This window comes from Perca flavescens, chromosome 18 (genome assembly GCF_004354835.1).
Source record: "Perca flavescens isolate YP-PL-M2 chromosome 18, PFLA_1.0, whole genome shotgun sequence".
Lineage (NCBI taxonomy): Eukaryota > Metazoa > Chordata > Actinopteri > Perciformes > Percidae > Perca > Perca flavescens.
In genome coordinates, this window is record NC_041348.1 from 28508112 (window position 1) to 28527063 (window position 18952).

General features: G+C 39.4%; 1 protein-coding gene across 1 annotated transcript; it reads left to right on the top strand.

Annotated features, from left to right (window-relative positions):
• Nucleotides 1–14005: 14005 nt before the first annotated feature.
• Nucleotides 14006–18828, top strand: LOC114572726 (cytochrome P450 2K1). Its single transcript, XM_028604449.1, has 9 exons — nucleotides 14006–14358; nucleotides 14485–14647; nucleotides 14751–14900; nucleotides 15209–15369; nucleotides 15694–15873; nucleotides 17229–17370; nucleotides 17473–17657; nucleotides 17939–18080; nucleotides 18216–18828. The coding sequence occupies exons 1-9, from the start codon at nucleotides 14152–14154 to the stop codon at nucleotides 18401–18403; spliced, it is 1518 nt and encodes a 505-aa protein (XP_028460250.1). The 5' UTR covers nucleotides 14006–14151; the 3' UTR covers nucleotides 18404–18828.
• The last annotated feature ends 124 nt before the right edge of the window (nucleotides 18829–18952 follow it).

Here is an 18952-nt window from a genome sequence, read left to right on the forward strand (position 1 = left end):
TTATTTTCCATGTAGTGCAACACCACTGAAAATGTTCAATATCAATGATGCAATTAACAGAATACAATAATAATAAATGTGTTCAGGACACAAATGGAAGGTCCATAGTACATTAAAAATGACAATATTTACAAACATATAGCAATAAATATACAGTACAATTCATAGAAATGAATAAAAGGTCAACAACCTTCACCTGTAATATACAAACAGGAGCGCCAATGTGTCCACAGTCTAGATGCATACCTGACAGAGCTAAAATCAATGTGGGCTAAAGGTTGTATAATTCTGTTTTCTGAGACAGACATTCTACACATGTATTGATAAATAAGATTTCTTATTAAGGCAAGGCAAGGCAGCTTTATTTGTGTAGCACATTTCAGCAACAGGGCAATTCAAAGTGCTTTACATAAAACATTAAAGAGCAGTTAAAAACAATAAAATAAATTAAAAAAAACAAAACAAAAACAGGCAGGACCATATTTCTTTACCATCTCATCCACCACGGGCCCAGCAGGAACATGACTTTGTACTCTTGTTACCCATAACAAGAGTGGAAGTACTTCTCTTTACCTACAATATAGCCGTCGCTATAAGACTTAGTTTAATCAAGGCAAACTTTGCAAAATCCCAAAGAGTTCCAACTGTTTTCCTTTAGATTTTATCATAAAATCTATTTCTGTTATCTGTTCAAAAATACCACTAGATAAAAGACGAGAATAGGACCATATTTCTTTACCATCTAATCCACCACGGGCCCTGCAGGAACATGTGATTTGGTACTCTTGTAACCCATAACAAGAGTGGAAGTACTTCTCTTTACCTACAATTTTACAATATTAAGGCAGAACAGGTAGGCACACCAACACTAACAAACATTTGACTAGCACTACACCATCTTGGCTGTTTTAGAAGCAGTCTCATGCTATCATTATATGCTACATTCAGTCTCTGCATGTTCTTTTTTCTGTAAGAACGCCACAAGTGGGCAGTATATAGCGGTGAACACAATGCTTTGAATAAAGCTACCTTAACATTAGCAGAACACATGCATGCCAAATTTACGTGCAAGCACATTAGCCTGAGCATACTGTATATCTTGCGACACTGTCTGTTGATGTCCTTATCATTTGATTGATTGATTGATTAGACTTTATTGTCCACCTTAGTGGAAATTTGTCTTCGACTTCTCCGACATCAATATAGAATTACATTAAAATACACACAGTTAACAGTACAACTCTAATACCATCAACATGCAACAACAGGAATGGAAAACAGTGCAAACAGTTAAGATAAGGTAGGTTTCGATCTTCAATTAACACATTTAACATTTTAAGTTAAGTTCCTGTATGGCATGGGGAATAAAAGATCTCTTATGAATACATTAACAACATGATGGCCAGGATATTTAATCTCATCACACACTTTAACCAGATAAAAAGATACTTACTTCTAATAATCATAGTATTACTCTTATTATCAACAAAAAATGGTTCTGATAGAGAACCCCCCATTTCACCTGCATAGACTGATGAGAATACCAGAAAACTAGAATTCTTATAATTACTTTTAGGACTCCTCTATGTTCCAATGTAAGAAATAATTTTTCATGGTTTACACGATCAAATGCCTTAGAGGCATCTATGAAACACATAACATTTTTTGAATTCTGGCTATTATAATGATCTAAAATTTACTTTAAGGCAAATATACATATGTCTAGACTGTACCGTGTTGACATTTAAAATCAAATTGGTTGACAGTGGTAAGAATAAACTGTTTCAACCTGTTGAGAAGAATTCTCTCCAAGACTTTAGATACAATGCTAGCTAGGTCTACAATTCAATCAGGAGAGACTTTGTTTGCAGATATGCAAAAATATTTATTGTACAACTGTACAATAAAATGTACAAAGTCTTTTGGTGATTAGACTCCATCGAATGAATAATATTTTTAAAGGGGTAGAGAACAGGAACATAACCCCCGACAGAGTGTAGACAGTGGTGGCGGCAGAGAAGGAGACCGGAGACCAGACCGAAGAGGCAACGGATCGGTCAGCCGGGAGATACACGATGACCGGAGGTGGCAGGGGAGGAGGAGGGTTGAGCGCTTTGCCTGAAATGACAGCTGACAGCACAGGGAGAGAACAGATTTAAAGCAGAGTTGTAATGCTGTGATTGGCCCTTGAATTTCGTGGCCAAATCTGATTGGTTTAACTGAAAGCATTGCTTCTAAACTAGCTGATTTGATTTAAGAAGAAAGAGTAGTGATTGGGTTAATGACGTCTTCCTGAAAGAATTTGCGCTGAGCTTCATTTGTCCATGCTGTTTATTTTGCCAGCTTTGTCAGAAGGAAAACGGTCCCTCCCATCTCATGCTCAGCTATAAAAACCCTGAAGTTTCTTTGTTCACTTACATACTTTCTCAGATTGCTTGTCAGTCTGTTAAACTGTCTCCTTCTTTTGCAAAAGAATAAAGAAAATAACTTAGAGAACTCCAGCGGGTCAGACAATCGCTTTCTTGTAACTAGCGAAATACAAATTTAATATTGCCATGTACACAATAAAGACCTCAATATTTCTGACCTTTATGGCAGTAACTCTTACAACCTGAAATGATTCAACAGAGTACCACACCCTCCTACTTCCAATACCCCTGCTCCAAACCACACTCATTTTGAAACTTGGCCTTTATTTTGATCTCAACTACACCCCGGTAATGTTTCGTGATTACATCTTGCACGGTCGCATTGCCAACATGGTAACAAAATCTGGATGCAGACAAGTAAAAATAAAAAAGCCTTTGTGGTTGTTTCCACTAAAGTTAAGACCAGGGCCAGATTTTTCCATGATGAGACACACACAGGCTCACAAGGTGAAAACAATAACGGCATCAGTTCCGGGCCCTATTTATAAGAACCATCTTTCCCCCCCTTCTACATTCGATTCAACATTTAGACAGCGGAGTTTGAATGGTCTCATTTACATTACAGATCTACTGTATATACAGATAACATAATTGACAGTTTTGATAATCTGTGTAGATGATAAAACCTTCCTCGTAGTTTTTCTACAGAGTCGTCCCTTTAAGAGTAAACATGTTTCTTTTCCTGATGTCCCTGCCGTCACAGTGTTGGACAAACTCACTCTCACCTTTGTGAATAAAGGACTAATCTCTCTACTATATTCTCAGCTGATGTCTCTTGGAGATCAAAGCCTAAACTAATTTAAAAGTAAGTGGGAGGATGAGCTTGGTATAGACCTGCATGAGGAATATTGGGCAAAGGCACTGGAAAGAGTCAATTCGTAATCTTCATGTGTTAGACTGGGGCTTATACAGTTTAAGGTGCTGCATAGGGTACATTTAATCAAAAATTAAATTAATTAATAAAATTGCATCACAGCCCAGAGGTTGTGTTGGGGGCCTGGTGGGAAGCTAGTTCATCCAGTGATTCCTACTAGTTGATCAAGCTGTCATGTCTCTGTCTGTCTCCAACCATCCCAGGCCAACAGTAGAGTTATTAGGACCCAGCCCATATTTTCTGTATCAAAGTTTTGGATCAGATATGTTTGAATCACAGCACTGATCATTTTTTACCTGCAGGTATCTGGGATTGCCAACAGTCACTTCCACGACCGCAACCTTCTGCAGACAGTTCTTAATCTTTTTGCTGCTGGCACTGACACAACAGCAACTACACTGAGGTGGGGACTTCTGTATATGGCCAAAAATCCCAAAATACAAGGTAAGGGACTTAAGGTATCCATAATTTTCATTCAACAACCAACACTCCAAGTTACAATACTGTATATCTGCTTTACCAACACAAAAAACATCTTATGAAAAAAAAAACTTTCCTCTCCCAGACCATGTCCAAGAGGAGCTGAGCAGGGAGATAGGAAGTCGTCAAGTGCAGGTTGAGGACAGGAAGAACCTGCCCTTCACCGACGCCGTCATCCATGAGACACAGAGACTGGCCAACATTGTCCCAATGGCATTGCCTCACAAAACGAGCCAAGACATCACCTTCCAGGGTCACTTCATTAAGAAGGCAAGACTGAATAAAACACCTAGTGTTAATCTCAAATTAACTTCCTAAAACACTGCTTCATGAATTCTCTTTTACTCAGCATATACATGTCATTTTTGTTACATTTAGCTGATGATTTTATCCAAAGCGACTTACAATTGCTATATATCAGAGGTGGCACGCCTATGGAGCAACTAGGGGTTAAGTGTCTTGCACAGGGACACATTGGTTTTATGTATCGCAGTGGGAATTGAACCCAGATCTACCACACCAAAGGCATGTGTTATATTCACTGCGGCATCACCACCACGTATACATATCGAAAACTTTTCAATTTCTGTATTGTCCACAGGGGACCACGGTATATCCTCTCTTGACATCTGTCCTGTATGATGAGAGTGAGTGGGAGAGACCACACAGCTTTTATCCTGCTCACTTTTTGGACAAAGACGGGAAGTTTGTCAAGCGGGACGCCTTCATGCCTTTTTCTGCAGGTTGGTGAATTTAGCATTTTTCTTTCTTTACCATTTATTGATGTTCATTTAATTGCAGATAAATATTTTCCTTTGTTCTCTCTCTCTCACAGGTCACAGGATTTGTCTCGGAGAGAGTCTGGCCAGGATGGAGCTCTTCATCTTCTTCACCAGCCTACTGCAGCACTTTCGGTTCAATCCTGCTCCTGGAGTTTCAGAGGATGAACTGGATCTGACTCCACGTGTGGGCTTCACCCTCAACCCTTCACCCCATAAACTGTGTGCTGTTTCCTGTATGTGAGCAGTAGGGCTTGAAAATACTGCTTGGCCCGCTATTATGACTTCAACTCACTTCAAGAGAGTAGATTCTCATTTGCACAGCATTATATTCCATGTAGTGCAACAGCACTGAAAATGTTCAACATCAATGATGCAATTAACAGAATACAGTAATAAGAACTTTATTCAGGACACAAATGGAAGGTCCATAGTACATTAAAAAGGACAATATTTACAAACATATAGCAATAAATATACAGTACAATTCAAATAAATTAATAAAAAGGTCAACAACCTTCACCTGTAATATACAAACAGGAGCACCAATGTCTCCACAATCTAGATGCATACCTGACAGAGCTAAAATCAATGTGGGCTAAAGCTTGTATAATTCTGTTTTCTGAGACAGACATTCTACACATGTATCGATAAGTAAGATTTCTTATTAAGGCAGAACAGGTAGGCACACCAACACTAACAAACATTTGACTAGCACTACACCATCTTGGCTGTTTTAGAAGCAGTCTCATGCTATCATTATATGCTACATTCAGTCTCTGCATGTTCTTTTTTCTGTAAGACCGCCACAAGTGGGCAGTATATAGTGGTGAACAGAATGCTTTGAATAAAGCTACCTTAACATTAGCAGAACACATGCCAAATTTACGTGCAAGCACATTATCCTGAGCATATATCTTGCGACACTGTCTGTTGATGTTCTCATCATCTGATAAATCATTAACAATATGATGGCCAACATATTAAATCTCATCACACACTTTAAGGGCAGTACCAGATAATAAGAAATCAGGAAATACTAATTTCCTGTCTTCTTTACTTCTAACAATCATAATATTGCTCTTTTTTGCAATATATTTGATATCGAAATCCACACTGTACTAAGAACAAACCTTCAAAAGTTGTTGGAACCCAGCACTATGTGGGCAAATGACTACCAAATCATCTGCATACATAAGGTGATTAATGAGAGTATAGCCTATCATGTATTGCATTTATTTAATTGTTGTGACAAATGCATTTATTTAATTGTTGTGACAAATCATCCATATACACATTAAAAAGGAAAGGTGACAAAATACCACCCTGATGAACTCCGTTACCAACAAGAAATGGTTCTGATACTTCTTCTGCACGATGGTGCTGCTGTGTTTTAATGTGCTGGGTAATGTCATTTTCCCCACATTTACATTAAAATCAATGCGACACACCTTACAAAAAGCGCGGAGTTTGTCAATATGACTAGGTATGATGCATGTAAATTGTTGCGGCCAACACTGTTGACATTTACAGCTATATTTCGATTTCTTTGCGGGAACACCACCTTCACCTGCCATTTTTTTCTGCTAGCTTTCAGGTCTGAACTTTCCGCGAAGCTTGAACAGAGATCAGCTGGACAACTGGGTTATAGGTTGCCAGGTTGAGGTGACAAACGGGTTGAAAATTTTATATGGTGTGTGGATTGTGTGAATAGGATGCATTTCATACAAGATCTGGCAACTGGTCATCATTAGAAAAACATATTGGTCTGATTATTTATAAAAGGAGTTTGGGCCATGCAAATTACGGGAGTTTCTCGGGAGAAATAACAAACCGGGAGGGGTCCGGGCTAAAAAACAGGAGAAACACGGGAAAAATGGGAGTGTTGGCAGCTATGTTCACAACACCCCTACTTTCAATACCCTTGCTTCAAACCACACTCATTTTCCAAATGAACTTGGCCTTTATTTTGATCTCAACTACACACCTGTAAAGTTTCGTGACTACATCTTGCAGGGTTGCAATGCCAACATGGTAACAAAATCTGGATGCAGACATCTGGCAAAGTACAAAGAAAAGCCTTTGTGGTTATTCCCACTAAAGTAAAAGACTCCAGGACCAGATTTTTCCATGATGAGACACACAGACTCACAAGGTGAAAACAATAACGGCGTCGGTTCTGGGCCCTATTTATAAGAACCATCTTTTCCCCCCTTCTACACTCGATTCAACATTTAGACAATGGAGTTTGAATGGTCTCATATACAATTAAGATCTATATACAGATAACATATTTGACAGTTTTGATAATCTGTGTAGACAATATAACATTCCTTGTAGTTTATTTATTTATTTTATTAGGTATCTACAGATTTGTCAGATGAACTCACGCTGGTCTCTTTTTTGTAAATAGGCTACATTAAACCTTCGTGAGTAAAAAGTCAATACTTATAAATGCACTCACCTGTGTAGACCGGCATAAACATGTAGAAAGCAATACTTCAGTCTGCTCAGTCCACCGCGCTGTTTTACGCAAACACAGCTCTACTCTGCAAATAGCGAATTTTTACAAACAAGCTAAAACAAAAGCTGTCGGTTTGTAGTCTAACTGTTTATCTCAGGTTGCCGGGAATCTGGACATTTTGACAAATTCTTGTAAACCTCACTGCTGGCTGAACAAACCAAACTCTCCGCTAGAGCGGACAATCTGGAGCTACTTAATATGCAAGTGAATGACGCGATCGTTATGTTCGAGTGATGATGATGATGATGGTTGTATTATTTTGCAACAACATTGTTTCATTGCAAATGAGGCATACATGACGAGTGCATAGCCTGCTTATCAGTACATTCATCATTAAAGCTGGGCTTTTGGCTTTTCCACGTCAGCTTTTCCCTTCAACCTCTTTGACAGTGACATGTTTACCTGACAACAGCCTTTCTTTCCGCAAGCATTTTCCACCAATCAGGATGCTGCATACTACAATAATGTTTCCATAATCACAGACTTTAACCATCACTCCTCAGTGAACTGCCTCCTAGTCTGAGATCTTTTTCTAGTTAAAGAGCCAGTTATCATTATGGAGTTTTCATGTTTTTTAGGAGTTTGCTCACACTAATACATGTAAAAAAAAAAAAAAGCATTAATTCAGTAAGAAAGCGAAAAAGAATAGGCGTATTAGGTATAAATTGATTTTATTTTCTTTATTTGAAAGTCCGGCCGCCAGAGTGCTTAGAAAAATTCTGAAAAAAATGTAGTTGATGATCCCTGCTGTAGACTCTCTGTCCAGTCAGAGACATATATTGGGTAATTTATGTTTTCAGTTCAATTAATTAAATCCAACTAAATGGAACACTCACAAGATGTCACCAAAATCACTCGGTCCCCTTTAAATCTTTCAGAAAATGATGTAAGCGAATTATATCGAATCGTATCGAATCGTATCGAATCGTATCGAATCGTATCGAATTGTATCGAATCGCATCATTGGCTGAATATCGTGATATATATCGTATCGTGAGCTGAATATCGTGTATCGTATCATATCGTGAGATTAGTGTATCGCTACAGCCCTACTTGACAATAGTTTTTAAAACACTTAGCGAGGTTCTTGTAGTGATGCTGGAACCCTGTCCACTTATAGCAATATTTGGTGTGGCTGATGAAATTCTGAGTTTAAATGCATCACATGCAATCACTTTTGGCCCGTAGGAGAATTTTGTTAGTTTGGAAATCCTTCTGCTTGGCTGGGGGATATGTTTTTTTTTCTAAAGGTAAGGATAAAATTTACATTGATAGGAAAAGTTTCTGTGGAAAGGTTCTACTTCAAGTGGGGACAGTTTTTGTTGTATTTTGAAAGTCTGAAAGAGTTGCCCACTGGGTGAGTGTCTGTAACTGAGACACCCCCCCCCTATCCTTTCCAATGCTTTTTTTATTGCTTTTTTTTATTATAAACCAGAGTGTTGCAGCAGACAGGCACGGCACCAGGATTACAGTTTTGGATGGGCCAGACCAATTGTGGGTGGGCCTTAAATTAAAAACGTTATCAAATCCCTTTTTAACCTAATACAAATGACTGGTGTTAGGTTTAAAAAAGTTAAAGCCAGGCTATGTTTGGAAAATAATGTTTAATGGGGCCTGCAGCTAAATTTAATCAAGTAACTACACTAATCAGCATTTGGCTGCCTCACCCAAAGCCCGGCTTCTGAAGAATTAATTAGGTCATGGCTGTTATTTAGCATACTGTGGGAGACTCATTGTCCCCACAGGAAAGGTGACTGTTGTCTCTTTTTAGGGAGCCATCCCCTGTTGAGCTAGACGTGATTGGAACAAAGGAAATGCATATTACTGTAGAATCAACCCTTCCATGACAAACAACTTTAGTCTATGACTTGAAATTCAGAGGTGGGTCCTTATCCTGAGAGACAGGAATAAATGTGGGAGCAGGAGAAAGATTCGACACTACAGCCTGTGACCCCGCAAGGGGAAGCTGCTGTAGTCCGCTGGTTACAGTGTATTGTTTTGTCATGTCGTATGACTGCTAACTGTGACCCGACAGGGGAAGCATGTTTTGCAGTCTGCTGCTGGCAGTGTATTATGTTTTATGTTTGATTGTGTTTTGACTGTCGTTTTCACCGTGTTGTTTTATTAAACCTCTTGCTTAACTTTCAATTTGACCCCAGCCTCTCCTCCTTCCTCCAGAAATCAGAACGACCACGTCTTTTAGAAAATTCTTAACAATAGGTGACCCCGACGTGAATTGAAGGACGGATCATGGTGACTTGCTGAATTTTCACATGGGCCCAGACAACTGAGAGGTGAGCAGAAAACCTGTTTTTATCAAAACGCTGCAGAGCTTATATAGGAAACGTTTTAGATGTGTAAATTCAGCAGCATCACCCTGCAAGTCTGTTAAAATCTAAAGTGATTTTAAGTAATGATAAATACAAAAGTAGGCCTATTGTATGTGATAGTGTGTGTTTGTATGTGGTTGTGTAAGCTTAAAAGCCTGCAAAGAGGGTCCATGGTTAAGTGCACTAGAAGTCCACTTTTTTAAGCGGCCAGGTTTAGAATCCTGTAAAATTTTAGTGTTAAAAAGACCGAATAGAGCCGGCAACAGGAAAAATCCTTTTCTTTGTGAGGTCACAAGAAGGATGGCCAGTGTTAAAAAGTCCGAATAGAGCCGGCAACAGGAAAAATCATTTTCTTTGTGAGGTCACAAGAAGTGTGGCCATAGTGTTAAAAAGTCTGAATAGTGCCGGCGACAGGAAAAATCATTTTCTTTGTGAGGTCACAAGAAGTGTGGCCATAGTGTTAGAAAGTCCCATAATTTTTTTTAAATAGAATTGTGTTTGAATTTGAGTCTGCGGCAGCGACTTGCGTGGTGTTTTGTGAAACTGTAAATAAGATGTGTTGAAATTGAAAGCGCAGTGTGGTTATAACTTCATTGTAAGATTGTTTTGTTTAAATTGAGAGCGTGCACCAGCTCAGCGGTGGGGGTTGTGGACATGTTGAGGTTACAGACGCAGTTTGGTTGTGGATGTTCGTTTGTGTTGAGTTTTGCATTGGAAATTCCATTTCCTGAGTGGTATAACGAACAGCGACTCCATCTGGTTGGTAAATCATTACAACAGAGCGTCTACTAAAACCAGCTACGGGTCGGACTATAGAAAAATATAGTAAACTAGAGAAGATGAAATTTCTGAAGCAATTGTATTGTGAATGCTTTATGATTGAAAGGCTAACTGGATGGCTGTTTTATTTTTGTGGAAAAGGGTGGATCAGTGAGAATGGATGAAATAGTGGAAATGGATTAATTGGTATGAATGTCTTTGGAAGAGTTGGGGCGCCGACCCTGAACCTATGAAAGATGTGGAAATGTTTTAAAGTTTCAGTGGAGTTTCTCAGTGAATGCATGAATGAGCAGCAGTTGAAAATGGGAGCAAAATGTCTGCTCAGAGTTTTTGTGAATTAATGTTTGTTGCTCCAGTGTTTCAGGTAGTTGAGATAAGTGCATTTATTTTTTGAAGATAAGTGCATTTTATTTTTCATTTGTTATTTTCTTTAATTTTTTTTATACATTATTTTTGGTTTTTGCATTGAGTAGAATTGCATCTGAGTGATTGATAAGCCCATTGCAAGTCAAAACAGCAGCTCTTAGAATTTTTTCACACATTCTTTTAAGTCACACGAAACAAAGACAAAAGGTGCCTTTGTTTGAATTTACACTCTCACCGATGCGACTCCGCCATCTTACCTGTGAGGGGGGTCCAATGGGGGGTGGCGATAAATTCAGCAGTATGGAGAAATTTCAATGGATAATTTAGTAAAAGCATATTTGGCATTTTGGGCATCTTGACTCAAAATTGGTTTGTTTTTCACTAAAAATGATAAATAACAGGCACATGGAGATAAATTAATGTTTTGTTGGTTTTTATTCTTTTTCATGTTTATGATGATGTCTCTGAAAAATCATTGGGTTGAGAGAGTCAAGGTAGTAGTAATTCCATTGATATTTCTTTATGGTTTGTTGATTTTTTTTTTTTTTTTTTTTTTTTATTATTCCCTACTTTGTAAATATTTTGTTAAAAAATAAAAAAATGGGGGGAGATCTGAAGATTTGTAGAAACTCCTGTGCTGGCCACACAGAGTGCTATGCAAATCTTCTTCTCAGGGTATTAAATGTGGCACAAAAGAATGACACGGGACTTATATAGAAATTGATTTGCTCAAAAAATAGCAAATTGCTGATCAAGTTTGTCAAAAATGTTTGAAGTAATAGTAAAAGATGAATCACGCAGCCCATATTCCCCCATTGAGAAAGAAAATTGTGGAGTTTTTATTCTTTGTTTTTTGTGTTTTTGTAATTGATGATTTGTACTGTATGTTTACAATGGACTCATTACTTTTTGGGATCATTTATTGTGTTATGGACTGAAGCTTTTTGCCCATTGTCTTAAGGACTTTGGAAAACACAGATGACAAAGGAAATTTCTCCTCCATGAGAAATTAATGGACAAATCAAGGACAAACTATCACATTTTTTTCTTCTTCCTTGTTTTCACACCTAGATATTGCCCAGCAATGAAAACAATAATATGACTTTTCGCAAGGCAGTGTGTCGGCTTGTCACAGCCATTTTATTCACAGATGAAAGCAGCCTCCAGATTCCTGCTGATGAAGTCATTCAGCCTGATGACTTCATCTGTTTAAGGGGTCCAGGTCCAGATCGGCATCAGCATCGCCCAGGGAAACCCCATATCGGTCGACCTCTAACAAGGATCCATGTTCACACTTCAACTTCAAGCCCAGCAGAGTGCCTACAGGAACCCAGTTCATCTGACCAGATGCTGACGGAAAGCATGGAGCATCACTGCTGCTGAATTCCTGCGGTGGTTTCCTGACAGAGCAGGGAGACTGGAGTCCCTGCTGACACACCAAAAAGCTAAGGATGGCTTTTTCCTACAGGTGCTGGAGCAAGCAGCACACCCATCCGGTCTGGTTTGATAGTGTTTTGACAATCGTTTTCACCGTGTTGTTTTATTAAACCTCTTGCTTAACTTTCAATTCGACCCCAGCCTCTCCTCCTTCCTCCAGAAATCAGAACAACCACGTCTTTTAGAAAATTCTTAACACTGGCTAATATACTGTTATATTATATATATTATATGTGCTTACATAATAAAGATTGTAATAGCTTGATGCTATTTATATGTTGTTGCATTGTAAAACGTTTCGGTGCAAAGGACGGACTTATCCGCGATCGCTCGCCTTGGTTCTGCCCAAAAGAAGAGCGCTTTGGACTCTCCATTACGCACCATACCTGGCTGTGCTATAGCGCATCTCTCCTGACCTAAGGCCTATAGACTGTAAAAGTGGTCAGGAATCTAATATTTCCCCAAAACATAGTGTAGTTCTGCTCGTATAACATGAGGCCGAATATTTCACAATTCTTTTCAACTGTTTTAAGTTTTCAACAATATACAGATCAACAACACTGCCCGACAGTTTCAATCAATACTCGGCCACAGAACATGTTCATTGACAACATCATCTGTCATGTAAAACAAGACTCAAGTTATTTCCTTACTTTAGTGTGATGATTCATGTTAAAAACATGTTTAACAATTATTACTATAACTATTAATAGCCCTAAAGCATTATTGGCCATAACAAGAGAAAACCATGAGGGAAAAACAACTTGACAACAGTAAGCTGTTATATAAATAGAATTGCGCCTGCAGCTTCTGTAGCGGGTTATGAATTGATTATTTTAATCCATATATCTCATATAACGACATAATACAATACAGGCAGAGTAGCCTTCACATACCTTACTGTTATCCTCTGGCGGTCCTACACAATTAAACTCAGCAGAAGAAGTGACCGGATACTATAGCACTGGTTGAGTTGCGGGCTCATCCACGGAAGACCGATCCACATCCACAGGGCTATATCCATAGGGGCTATATCATCCACTCGCGAGGCAGAGGCAAAGGCTATAGCACCGGCGCTGGTCGCGCTGGCTGCCCTAACCGCGCTAGCATCGTTAGCATCCTGCGGTGTCCGAGACAAAGATGTGCTCGGCGTTGTGGATCTCAGCTCTCCTTCATCTCCCGGTTGCAGCGATGACTCTGAGACCGTTCGTGCACGTTTAAGGTACCTAAACAACGGCTGTTACAACCTTGTCCTTTACTGGAAATGATTTTCACACTCTCAGATCACTGGGAGCTAGCCTAGCCTAGCCTAGCCTAGCATACCTACAAGCTACATCCGATCCGAACCTCACTGTCTGCTGAACTTGCGCAGAAACATAAAAATAGACATGACATTTTTTTAAATTGTTTTTGAAAACTACACATTTAGACAATTTTAGCACAAATTATGAGATTATTTGCCGATTTTTAATAATTCTTCACCAAATTATAATATATTAATTAATTAATGTTTTTTGAGGAAATGTTTTGGGTGGGCCTGTTGAAAAGTGGATGGGCCTAGGCCCGTCAGGCCCACCCATAACGCCGTGCCTGGCAGCAGACCTGCAGCTTTCTGGGAGTTTGTTCCAGATGTGGTGCATAGAAACTGAACTGGGTCAGAGTGACCTGTCTGGGTGAAACTTTACCTCACTGGTTCCTTCAACCTCTGTACAGACTGACTTACTCAACCGTTTCTGATCACATGTCAACGTTAAGATATGGCAGTAAAGATAACAAAAGAGCAAACCTATCTCATTGATCTCAAACAACAAACAAAGTACTCTACCCTGAAAATGGTGCTGATAAAGACAGTGGTTTACTAGTTTCTGTCTGTGAACTTTTCCCTTTCTTTTGGACTGGGCTGTTTCCCTTACCTCCACCTACAAAAGGAGGACTCACAGAGGCAAAAGCAGCAGCATTTCTTTCTACTTATTCACTTTCACTCCCACAAGGAAGCACCAATCACAGTACAGCAGGGAGTGGGGAGGTTACTGCGCTTTATTTATGCTTAGTTTTGGTATCCCTCCTTAGATAACGCTCCCAGAAGTAAAGGCTCCAGAAGGAAACATATTTTGTCTGTGAAGTAGGAATTTTAGGACACGTTTTTAAAGTCATGGGGATATTAGATCTCTTTCTCCAGTCCTCCAGCTCTATCTCCCTGTTGGGGGCTCTGCTGGTCCTGCTGCTCGTCTACCTTGTCTCCTCCTCCAGCTTCAGCTCCCAGAAGGAGGGTAATGAACCTCCAGGACCAAGACCGCTTCCAGTACTCGGGAACCTGCTGCAGCTTGACCTCAAGAGACCCCACAACACATTTCTGAAGGTGAGAAAGTGCTATAAGAGTAGCTTTTTTGACGGGTAGTTTGTGCTTTTGTGCAGTTCAACCTGTTTTCTTTCTCCTGTGTGTCTTATATCCAAACATGTCATGACATGATGCTGCTGTTCTCAGCTTTCCAAGAAATACGGATCAGTGTTCACTGTCTATTTGGGGCCCCAAAAAGTGGTGGTCCTGGCAGGATACAAGACGGTGAAGGAGGCACTTGTAAATCATGCTGAAGAGTTTGGAGACCGAGGTGAAATCCAAATTATGAAGGACTTTAATAAAGGACATGGTAAGTTAAGGCTTTTCGCAAACACTTATCCTCCTCATGTTCGCAGCCTTTGCTCATAATCAGCTGATTTGTTAACATGTTTTGCTGATCTACTTCACCTCAGGGGTTGTATGGTCCAATGGTGATTCATGGAAAGAGATGAGGCGCTTTGCTTTGACTAACCTGAGAGACTTTGGGATGGGCAAGAAGGCGAGTGAGGACAAAATCATTGAGGAATGTGAACACCTCAGTGAAGTGTTTAAGACATTTAAAGGTATGTGTCTTACAATAACAAACCAGCATGTAACATATTCACAACATAATAATAATAATAATAATACATTTAATTTATAATGCGCTTTTCATCAGAGATCTCAAAGTGCTACAGGTTAGAAATAAAAATAATAAAAAAACAAAAAGATAAGTAGTTTAAAATACAAGAATAAAAAATAAAAATAAAACATCTAAAAGGGACCAAAAGCTTTGCAAAAGAGAAATGTCTTAAGGCCTTTTTTAAAACAGTCAGTGGATTGACACACAACACTCTTGATTTTGATTTTTTTCCTGTTTTCCTTGTTACAGGTGAAGCATTTGATTCAACCCAACCAATAAACTATGCAGTCTCTAATATTATCTGCTCCATTGTTTATGGCAGCAGATTTGAATATGAAGATCCAGAGTTTACATCCCTGGTAGACCGAACCAACAGAATAATTCAACTTCTGGGCTCCCCGTCAGTACAGGTGACTTTCCATATACCATAGCTTGGGATTTTAATAAACATATTACAACTGAACAAGGGCTTTGACGCCGAACTTAAATGATAAATGACTTTAAAAAAATAATGATATTCGAACGACATTAGGCAGCCCTTAATATTCAAACCTGTTATGGGCATTTCTTTTTGTGTTTGCTTGTAAACGCTGTTTTCAATTCAGACAAAAAACTTTGAATATGATTTTTTGGCAAAAGTCAAAGCCCTGAACTGAACTGAGGAAATTATGTAATTCCTCACTTTTCTGTTGAAGACTTTTTGTACATACTGGTATACATTTCCTTGTTAACAGGTGTGTAACATGTTTCCATGGATTGGTAAATGGGTTACTGTGAAGAAGGAAATCGATGCAACATTTGCTGCCAACAAGAAACAGAACTTACGGCTGTTCAGTCGTTTGAAAGAGACCCTCAATCCACAGATGTGCAGAGGATTTGTGGATGCCTTTCTGGTCCGAAAGCAAAATCTGGAGGTTGGGCTCATTGCTATTAAGAATTAAGATTTTACAAATTATGTTTTTTGTCACTCTTGAATGTGATTTGATGTACAGCTTAAAGTGGACATATTATGTTTTTCCGTATATCTACAATGTTATAATGTCGTATTGTAATGTTAAACTTGACCAAAAATAATGAGTAAATGTATTTTAGAAAAATCTCTATGAGCTAATACGTTCAGATTTCCAACTGTTCTGAACGCTCCGGTTTCAACAGTTTTTTCTACTCTCGGCTAAGTGTGCCAAGCCGGCCTTCTATGATTGGTAATCTGCTCCAGGTAGGCAGGACTGGAGTGTTTTTTTTTGTTTTTTTTAAGCTACTGCGGTGATAACATTGTTGCATATAGCTACATGCTAACGGCATTAAAAGTTGTAATCTTGGCTGCCAATGTGGTTAAATTGTCTCCATTTCCGTGTCACATTACTCCTGAAACATTTTCGGTTATGTAGTATTTGGTTTAAAAGCCTTTTTATCTGTGATTTCGGACTGTAAAAAGTGCTGATATACTCAATTAGTGTCTACTGCTATCTATAGTAGCTACATGCTAACGGCAGTGAAATATGTAATCTTGGCTGCCAATGTTGTTAAATTCTCTCCAATATCGGGTCGTATTACTGCTGAAACATGTCCAATTGGGTAGTATTTTATCTGCAATTATCTGCAATTTGTGATGGTAGAAAGTGCTGCGTTACAATCTAACCCTAGCATACTGCTAACTATTAAGTAGCTGGATGCTAACGCAAGATAGCTGTGATCTTGGACGCAACGCTGGTCTTTTCTCCCCAATTTTAGGTCACATTACTGCTAGGACCAATTTTATAGTATTTAGTTTAGAAGTCTTACTTGTGGTTTTTCACGGTACAAAGTCCAGCTTTATTCTCCGTTGCTGTAGCTCCAGCTGCTACTAGTGAAACAAAACTGGAGCGCAGCAGAGATTTAAGGAAACATGCTGGCCAATCGGAGCAGATTGGGATTTTCAGGAGGAGGGGCTTAAAAAGACAGGTGCTCTTGAAAATGTTATATAAAAGTTCCCCTTTAATATTAAGTAATCCAACATCTTTTTTAATTTACACAATTAAAGATCATCTCACAACCTTCTATTCTGAATGTGGCCAGTACACTAAAATTGCATCACGTTGGGGGCCGGGTGGGAAGTAAGTTCATCCAGTGACTGCTACTAGTTGATAAAGCTGTCATGTCTCTGTCTGTCTCCAACCTTCCCAGGCCAACGGTAGAGTTATTAGTGACAAGGACCCAGTCCATATTTTCTGTACCAAAGTTTTGGATCAGATATGTTTGAATAACAGCAGTGATCATTTTTTACCTGCAGGTATCTGGGATTGCCAACAGTCACTTCCACGACCGCAACCTTCTGCAGACAGTTCTTAATCTCTTTGCTGCTGGCACTGACACAACAGCAACTACACTGAGGTGGGGACTTCTGTATATGGCCAAAAATCCCAAAATACAAGGTAAGGGATTTAGGGTATCCATAATTTCCATACAACAACCAACACTCCAAGTTACAATACTGTATATCTGCTTTACCAACACAAAAAACGTCTTATGAAAAGACCAGGTCCAGGAGGAGCTGAGCAGGGAGATAGGAAGTCGTCAAGTTCAGGTTGAGGACAGGAAGAACCTGCCCTTCACCGACGCCGTCATCCATGAGACACAGAGACTGGCCAACATCGCCCCAATGGCAGTGCCTCACAAAACGAGCCAAGACATCACCTTCCAGGGTCACTTCATTAAGAAGGTCAGACTGAATAAAACACCTAGTGTTAATCTCAAATTAACTTCATAAAACACTGCTTCATGAATTCTCTTTTGCTCAGCATATACATGTCAATTTTGTTACATGTCATTTAGCTGACGCTTTTATCCAAAGCAACTTACAATTGCTGTATATCAGAGGTGGCACGCCTCTGGAGCAACTAGGGGTTAGTGTCAAAGGTATGATATTATGTATCATATTCACTGCGCCATCACCACCACGTATAGATATAGAAAACTTTTCAATTTCTGTATTGTCCACAGGGGACCACGGTATATCCTCTCTTGACATCTGTCCTGTATGATGAGAGTGAGTGGGAGAGGCCACACAGCTTTTATCCTGCTCACTTCCTGGACAAAGACGGGAAGTTTGTCAAGCGGGACGCCTTCATGCCTTTTTCTGCAGGTTGGTGAATTTAGCACTTTTCTTTTTTTACCACTTCTTGATGTTCATTTAATTGCAGATAAGATGAACATGTTCCTTTGTTCTCTCTCTCTCTCTCTCTCTCTCTCTCTCTCTCTCTCTCTCTCTCTCTCACAGGTCGCAGGATTTGTCTCGGAGAGAGTCTGGCCAGGATGGAGCTCTTCATCTTCTTCACCACCCTCCTGCAGCACTTTCGTTTCACTCCTCCTCCTGGAGTTTCAGAGGATGAACTGGATCTGACTCCACGTGTTGGCTTCACCCTCAACCCTTCACCCCATAAACTGTGTGCTGTTTCCTGTATATGAGCAGTAGTGCTTGAACATGCGGCTTGGCCTGCTTTTATGACTTAAATTCACTTCAAGAGAGTAGATTCAAATTTGTACAGCATTATATTCTATGTAGTGCAACATCACTGAAAATGTTCAATATCAATGATACAATTACCAGAACTTTCACTTCATCATAGATTTGCAGATAAGTAACTTAATGCAGATCAGTAACCTGATGATTCACCAGATGATGTGTTACACAGAACCATCCAAGAAGCTGTCAAACGTGTTTGGAATAGGACAGGCACTATAAAAAATATCTGGCAGGTGATTGAATGAACTGTCATGGCAGTTGCACTCACCTAAACCATGCCGGTAGCTGCTGGTAGCTCCTCACCGGATGCTGATTGGTTAGGTTAGCTGGTAGTTCAGATGCAAACGCATTATTTGAAGCCTGAAAAGATTAACATTCTTGTGATATGTGATCCTGCGATTCTCATGATCTCTTGATATGGCAATCCAGCTGCATTTAAGGTAAGCAGATCAGACCAAGTACATGGTATTCTCTACATCCATCGGCATCTC

Bases quoted from the DNA above. Each gene is read 5' to 3' on its own strand.
- LOC114572726 (XM_028604449.1), top strand. From the start codon at position 14,152: ATGGGGATATTAGATCTCTTTCTCCAGTCCTCCAGCTCTATCTCCCTG. The intron at 14,359-14,484 runs GTGAGAAAGTGC...TGCTGTTCTCAG, and splicing joins CCCACAACACATTTCTGAAG to CTTTCCAAGAAATACGGATC. The intron at 17,371-17,472 runs GTAAGGGATTTA...TCTTATGAAAAG, and splicing joins CAAAAATCCCAAAATACAAG to ACCAGGTCCAGGAGGAGCTG.